Here is a 7,305-nt window from a genome sequence, read left to right as displayed (position 1 = left end):
TGTCTGAGCTATGACGTGAAAATTGTCCCGAAGCCATAAATAATTTAGGGCCGTTGGGCTCTATGGGCTCGGGCTGAAATGCAGGGATCTAAAGCGCAGCTTGTTGCATTTAAGCAGCAAAAATACACACAAAATGACACCAAAATGGCCATCCTGGCCACAGTTAAATAAATGATAATATTCAGTGATGTGATATGTGAAATGTGGAGTAACGTCTGGCGCAGTTGCAGCTTGTACTTATTACTAAAACAAGAGTAGCATTAATAGTCATTCATTTTAGTTAACATATGCTATGATAATTTGAACAGATTTTTATTCTTATTGTAAAATAATGGAACATTTAGGTCATGAATATTGTCTCAAAAGTCATGGAAATTTATTGGTAAAAATGTGTACGAACCCTGTACTTAATTTATATAATTTTCATGTTTGATTTTCAAAATCTTGGTCTGGGACAAGAGTAACAATACAATCTATACATAAAATGCATTAGAATGTAGCAAATATAAACGATAAAACCTTAAACCTTACATAACTGTTCGTTTGTGTTCTAGTGGTGACAGAGACGGTGTCGAGTTAAGCAAGTTCAGCAAAGGCTCCGAACGGATCTCCACAGGAAGCATCCAGTCCGCAGGTAGCTGTGCCTGTATAAACGCTCCTCTGATTGTAAAAGTGTTGATTGCCACCATACTGAACTCGAGCCTTCATCATCTGTCCTCAGAGAAAGACTTTTCGCCCACGACAGCCCTGCGGGATTGTGTCCCGGACGCCAACCCTGGGGAAGAGGACCAGGTCCCGAGAGCTGGCAGAGATGGCTCATATCTGGACTCTGAACTCTTGAACGGCAGGGATGCAGACTCTCAGTCCTGTTCATCTAAAGCAGATGAGGCTCTTAAAACCTGTAAGATTGCATTTGAACTGCATTATACGGTGGCCGTGAAGTGCAAAGCAAATCACAATTCTGAAAACAAAAATAACAAATTATAAACGCAAATGCAAGTCTAAAAAACAAAATAACAATTCAGAAAGCACAACAACAAGTCAGAAAACACAATGACAAATCAGACAAACCGGAAGAGGTAGGTATAGTTTGATGAATTGCCCTTACTGTGGAATAAAAAATATGGGGGTTTTATTTACATTTAGTTAAAAGTAGCTATAAAACATCAGCTTCAGTGGCACTGATGGATAAGCGCTTGTCCTTGGCTTTTTGACGTGATCAACACAGGTTCGATCCCACCTTTTGCCTAACTTTTTTTTTCTCCCTTTTCAAATCTCGTATTAGCAATAGATTCTATTTACACTAAGTGAAAATAGCAGTATTTTTTAGCAATATGCTATTTACACTAAGTGCCCCTATTTACACTGTTAAAATAGCAGGATTTCTACTATCAAGTATACTACTTGTTGCAAATAGTGGCAATTATCTGCACTTCAGTATTGTAGTACATTATAAAACAGTATGCAATAATAACGTATTGAGTGTAAATTATAATTTTAATTATAAAATGGATGCCACCTTATTGGTACAATAAAGCCCTCCCTACACCTACCCTAACCCTACCCGATACTTTATTTTCAACTTTTTGATTATTTCCTTAATTTTTATTGAAAATAAATGCCTTCACGATGTGATACGAGATTTGAAAAGGGAGGAAAAAAAAGTTTGGCAAAAGGTGGGATCGAACCTGGGTCGATCACGTCAAAATGCCAACGACTAGCACTTATCCATCTGCACCACTGGAGCTGATGATCTACAGCCACTTTTAACTAAATGTAAATAGACACTACGTATTTTTTGATTGACAGATGTCTCATCCAGTCAGCGGTGAGTAATCCCAAACCAATGGCTCTGTCTCAAACTATACCTACCTTTTCCGGTTTGTCTGATTTGTCATTGTGTTTTCTGACTTGTTAATTTGTTTTGGGATTTGTCATTGTGTTTTCTGACTTTTGTTTTCGAATTTGTCATTGTGTTTTCTGACTTGTTATAATGTTTTCTGAATTGTTGTTGTGCTTTCTGAATTGTTATTTTGTTTTTTTAGACTTGCATTTGCGTTTGTAATTTGTTATTTTGTTTTCAGAATTGTGATTTGCTTTGCACTTCTCGGCCACCATAGCATTACCTTACAAACGCATCACTTTCGTATTGTGCTTATTTTTGGCAACTTGAAATAATAAATGTGAAATAATCATTTACATAATAAATTGTGCTTGCCAAACATCTTATCAATGCCAGATTCCTTGAGTTAAGGCTACTGTGCCTCTTTGTTTTGGCTTGTCCTCAGCATTGGGAGGCAGATGTCTTTGTGCTGCCAATTCAAGAAACTGACAACTTGTTTAAAAAACTCCAGGAAAGACTTATTTATTTTTATAAATATTATTTATATTTATTTATTTTTATAAATATTATTTATATTTATTTTTTGTCTTTTAATTCGTTCTGTATCTAACAATAGAAGACTTTTAAAATCTTGTTTGCTTTTGCTTCCTAATGGGATACACTTCTGCTGAAAACAACACATACTTGAACTTGGGATCATCTCTATTTTAGCATGAAGCTTTTTGCTATTTGTATGAGGTCAACATGGGTCTTTTGGTATCTGAGCATCATTTTGGGAAGCAGTTTGTTTTAGTAATAGGACTCATTTCTACAAATCATTTCCCTTGAACAGTTTGTTTCAGTGAACTGATAAAAAAAAAAAAACATTAAATTATTGTTTTACATCCCATATATAGGTGCATATTCCTTTTTTTGTTAAAGAGATAGCCCACCCCAAAATGTTGGTAACCAAACAGTTTTGGTTCAGCTGGGTAGTTCCTAGAGATCCAATTTCTTTCTCGGGCAGTTTTCCTGGTTGCATTCGCACCGGCAGCAGGAACTCTGAAGCGGCTGACAGCGATGTCTTTTTATAACGGAGATGTAAGATGTAAACGCACATTTTACGCGATTGCAAGAGCAAAAAGTTGGGCTAAGAGACACATTTTTTATGACAACTTGCAGTGTTACATATCATCGAAGCTGAGAAAAGAACACAACACTGCAGACAACCGGTAAATGCCGTTATCGCTGTTTTCCATGTTCGTGGAGTAAATATGTTTACATGGCTTTTTAAAAATGCGGGGTGGCTGGTGTTTCACGTGCGTTTGGCCAATCAGCATACACTTACATCACTGATAGTTCCTATAGAACTGTTTTAGACCCTGCTCTGAAGTAGGAGCTCATTTAGTTCCTCCAAACGGAGTTCCTAGAACTAAAACCGTTCCTAGTTCCTGCGGTGCGAACACGCCAAAAAGTGGGTAGTTCAGGTACTATGAAAAGGTTCCCGCGGTGCGAAAGGCGCTTATGTTAGGTTATCAGCGTCTTCATTTCAGGTTGTTTTGGGGTAGTGTATCATTTAATAAGATCTGTGTGTACACGTCATGGTCTTTTTCAGTGGCGGCGCTGAAGCAGGTGCTGGTGACTCAGCTGATGGCTCAGGATGAGGGCGAGCGATTGTGCCGATCGGCTGGCAGTCGTCTCCTCAGGACCACCTCTCTACGCACACCGGTGGAGCACAGCTCCCCTCGCACCCCTAGTCGAGCTCAGGACTACACCTCTGGAGATACGGGCTTCTACGAGTGCCCAGAGGACTATGGTGAGTGTTTGACCAAGAAACGTTCCTGTCCTGAGTTAATGCTGGTTTATATGGAGAGGTGGACTGTCAAGATGTGGCATGGAGGGTAGTGCACATGCTCCGACATCCAGGTGTCCTGGCTGATTGTGGTTGTGCTTTCCAGCAGCTTACCTGGTTCTGGAGGGGTACGGTGGCCCAGGCGAGAGCAGTACAGATGATGATATTCAGGTCCGGAGAAAGGAGTCGAGTTTGGCACACAGCTGTGCTGCTGACTCAGGCATCAGCCTCAAATTCTCCTCGCCCTCCTCAGGCAGCACGTCCCGCCTCAGCAGACAGGTCCTCTCACATCTACGCTGCTTGCAGGCCAACCTCAACCACCTCAAGGTCTGTCTGCTCTCACCACTCTCTGAATTTTAGGGCTCCACAATATATTAAATATTTACAATATACTCACGATTGTTTTATTGGCTATATAAAATGGGATCTTGATTATTTTAGTGCTTTTTTTTGAGGCCATTAAATTCTTAAAGTCGGTCGTTAGGCTAGTTTTGTCATTTGCGATATGGGAGCATCAGGTTTTTTTAGCGCTAATTTTTTACTAAATGTTTTTTTTAATAGTTCATACGTTTTTAGTCACTATTGAATTTTTATGACTGATACAGATCAGATTTTTGTCTAATAACCAATATGTAGAAGTAATTGAATTTTTTGTAATCTATGCACAATTGTGTGTATATATTATAAAATAAAAAGTTTTCAAAATGTTATACATTTATTTATTCATTTATACATACATTTATTATTTATTAATGATCTTTATTACATTAACAATAATTTTATCACTGTTCTTGATTTAATTACAGTAATTATGCATCATTTATATGTATATTATTTGTTTAATAAAACAATTAATTTTATTAATACAATTATTAAATTATATGCATTTATTAATGATTAATAAACAATTTATTGTTAAGGATTTCTTAATAGTAATAATATATTATATATGCATTATAAAAATGTTGTTTATAATTAATAATACAAATAATTATATTAAGTTAATGATCAATATTATCAATAAATATAAATTTAGTGCTGTCAAACGATTAATCGTGATTAATCGCATCCAAAATAAATGTTTTTGTTTACATAATATATGTGTGTGCTGTGTAATTTATTATGTATATATAAATACATGCATTAAAAAATTTATTAAATATTTATTTATAAATTAAATAAATATAAATATATTCATATTTTCAAAATATATACTGTATGCATGTGTATTTTATATATGCACAATAAATATACACAGTACACACACATATTATGTAAACAAAAACTTTTGGATGTGATTAATCTTTTGACAGCCCTAGTAATAATTAATAATATATATATATTTTTTAATTCTCATTTGAAGCTATTTTTTAAGAAATAGCTGTTTGAAAAATCTGGTAATTATCCAAATAATATATAAAATAATAACTAATAATTAAGCCACCAGATGTTGCTATTTATTACTAAACTTAATATTAAAGAAACAGTTTTTGAAGTTTATTGACCAATTATTAATGATTATCAGTGTTTCTATACGTTTAAGACAAAATTAATTTGGATCATATCTTGGTAATGTTTTTCAGGAGATGGAAACAAAGTATTATAATCTACTTCGCCAAAGGCCTGTTGGGTCAGCCGCAGATACAGACGAGAGCAGAGGTAGTAACGTGAGCACCACAGTGACTGCTAAACATTTCAGATCATACAGCCTTCTGTTTCAGGATTATTCCATCACTCTGCTCTGTGTCATTCCTCCTACAGATAAGAAATAGATTGGCAGAAGTTCCCGGGTCCTGTGATGACGGGGGCATCGCTTCTATCCATAACATGCTCCGCACAAGCCTCTCTTCCTCACTGCTGAACACCTCCATCCAAAAATGAGGGGAATATTCTAACAAGGCCTCTCACTTCTGTCAGCACTCGTCAATTAGGGAAGACGGACTGTCTCCTCTTTTAGCCTTACCTGTCCCGAGTACATGTCCTCATTCCAATGAACGTGGGCAGCCCAGTCTCTTCTCCTTCCCCAGCAGCCCTCGCTAGAGAAAGGAGAACTATACCAAAATGTACAAAGCTGTGTGTTTAGAAAATATATAAGTTGAGAAAGGATTTTTTTTTTAACTAATAATGTATTAAGCTGTTTTCTTTTTTTTAAATCCCAAGATGTATTTATTTTTCCTTTTAGTGTTTTCCATGTTTCTCGCATGCTTTTGGCTGTTGAAACTCTTAAGCTGTCTGTCGCTGTAGGCTCCAGTGTGACTGAACAGGGTGAGCGCTCCAGAATTCAGACTCTTCTCTCCCCCACAATTTTTACACGTGGAAGCCCAAGTCTGTGCAGTACATAAAGAGACGTTTTTGCTCAAGGCCTCCCTCAGTTACTCCAGCCAGCGGTCATTCCTCCCAGAGTCCTGGACTGATTCATTCACCCCTGAGTCCCTTTTGCTGAGATGAAGAGTGGATGGAGCTCAGGCTCTCTTGGTCTGCAGCTACATTTTGATGACTGCAGAAAGAGAAGATTGGCCATCAGGATTGAAGGTGATGCAAAACCTGGAAATAAAGATGCAATGACAAAATCTTAGTACTGATCAGTTTTGGCTTCATTTAAATGCAGGCACTGGAGGAGTAGAATGAGTGCGTGTGCTGGAATGTTCGTGACAGAATGGGAATTCAAGTAGCTTGTCAATCAAAACTGCATATAATAACTGCAACTCACTGTTGTGATTGTCTTTTAACATGGACAAGAGCTTCTGGCAAGTTCCTCCTTAGGAGTTCAGAAAAAAATGGTTAAGTAGTTTTATATTTCTTTTTCTTCAGTTTACAACAAGACAGGAAGCTTTTTAGTATTAGTGCTACTTAATGGAGAGCAAAGATTGCAAGCATAATTAATGCTCTAATTATGTGCTGCCACGGAGAATGATCGGAAATTTAGTTTGTTTTTGAAGTCGTACAAGCCTGTCTCCTCATAAACCAGCTAAATGAGTTGTGTTTTCTGGCAAGCTTTATCGTTATTCCTCATCAAGGGTACATAAAGTGGGTACAAACTAAATTGTACAGTCATCATTCACAGTTACGTTTTATGATCAATACTAATTTGCTTCTGCCATGATTCTTTCCTTGACACACCCAGTGTGTGAATTATACACTGACTGTCGGTGTGATGAATCTTTATAGTACTTTCTGTGAGGGATTTTGGAGTAAAGTCTAAGGCTTGGCTTTTGGCACCCATAGTCTTTAAAATCTTATATAAAGAATATTTTAACAAAATTATTTTATTTTGTTTGGGATAGTAAGTGAATCTATAATAATGTTAGAAAACAAAACTTTCTATATAAGATGTAGTGATCTTAACTGCAAGGCCTCGGGCTATTTTCTGTTGTTATCTATTTAGGTGATTGCGAATATTTAGTGCTATTTGAAAATACTAGAGGATTAAAGAGCCTGATTACTGCCACACCTGTTCCAAATCAAGAAATCTCTTAAACAGGACCTGCCTGACAAAGTGAAGTAGACCAAAAGATCCTCAAAAGCTAGAAATCATGCCGAGATCCAAAGAAATTCAGAAACAAATGAGAAAGAAAGTAATTGAGATCTATCAGTCTGGAAAAGGTTATAAAGCCATTTCTAAAGCTTTAGG

The 7,305-nt window shown here is 36.7% G+C and overlaps 1 protein-coding gene across 3 annotated transcripts in view; it reads left to right on the top strand.

The window, feature by feature from the left end:
- Nucleotides 1-6,249, top strand: part of LOC107586229 (rho guanine nucleotide exchange factor 12-like) — a 61,618-nt gene extending 55,369 nt beyond the window's left edge. For 2 of the 3 annotated variants that reach the window (XM_016273487.1, XM_016273489.1), the window contains 6 exons: nt 555-634; nt 722-901; nt 3,438-3,638; nt 3,781-4,001; nt 5,258-5,333; nt 5,436-6,249. In XM_016273487.1, the coding sequence (XP_016128973.1) occupies nt 555-634; nt 722-901; nt 3,438-3,638; nt 3,781-4,001; nt 5,258-5,333; nt 5,436-5,446 (769 nt within the window). In that variant the 3' untranslated portion in view covers nt 5,447-6,249. The remainder of the gene's footprint in view (nt 1-554; nt 635-721; nt 902-3,437; nt 3,639-3,780; nt 4,002-5,257; nt 5,334-5,435) is intronic. The other variant, XM_016273488.1, reaches the window with a different exon arrangement.
- The last annotated feature ends 1,056 nt before the right edge of the window (nt 6,250-7,305 follow it).

Source organism: Sinocyclocheilus grahami, unplaced genomic scaffold (assembly GCF_001515645.1).
Source record: "Sinocyclocheilus grahami isolate Dianchi unplaced genomic scaffold, SAMN03320097.WGS_v1.1 scaffold79.1, whole genome shotgun sequence".
Taxonomy (NCBI): Eukaryota; Metazoa; Chordata; class Actinopteri; order Cypriniformes; family Cyprinidae; genus Sinocyclocheilus; species Sinocyclocheilus grahami.
The sequence above is the reverse complement of the archived record's forward strand: the minus strand, read 5'-3'. Positions and strand labels throughout refer to the sequence as shown.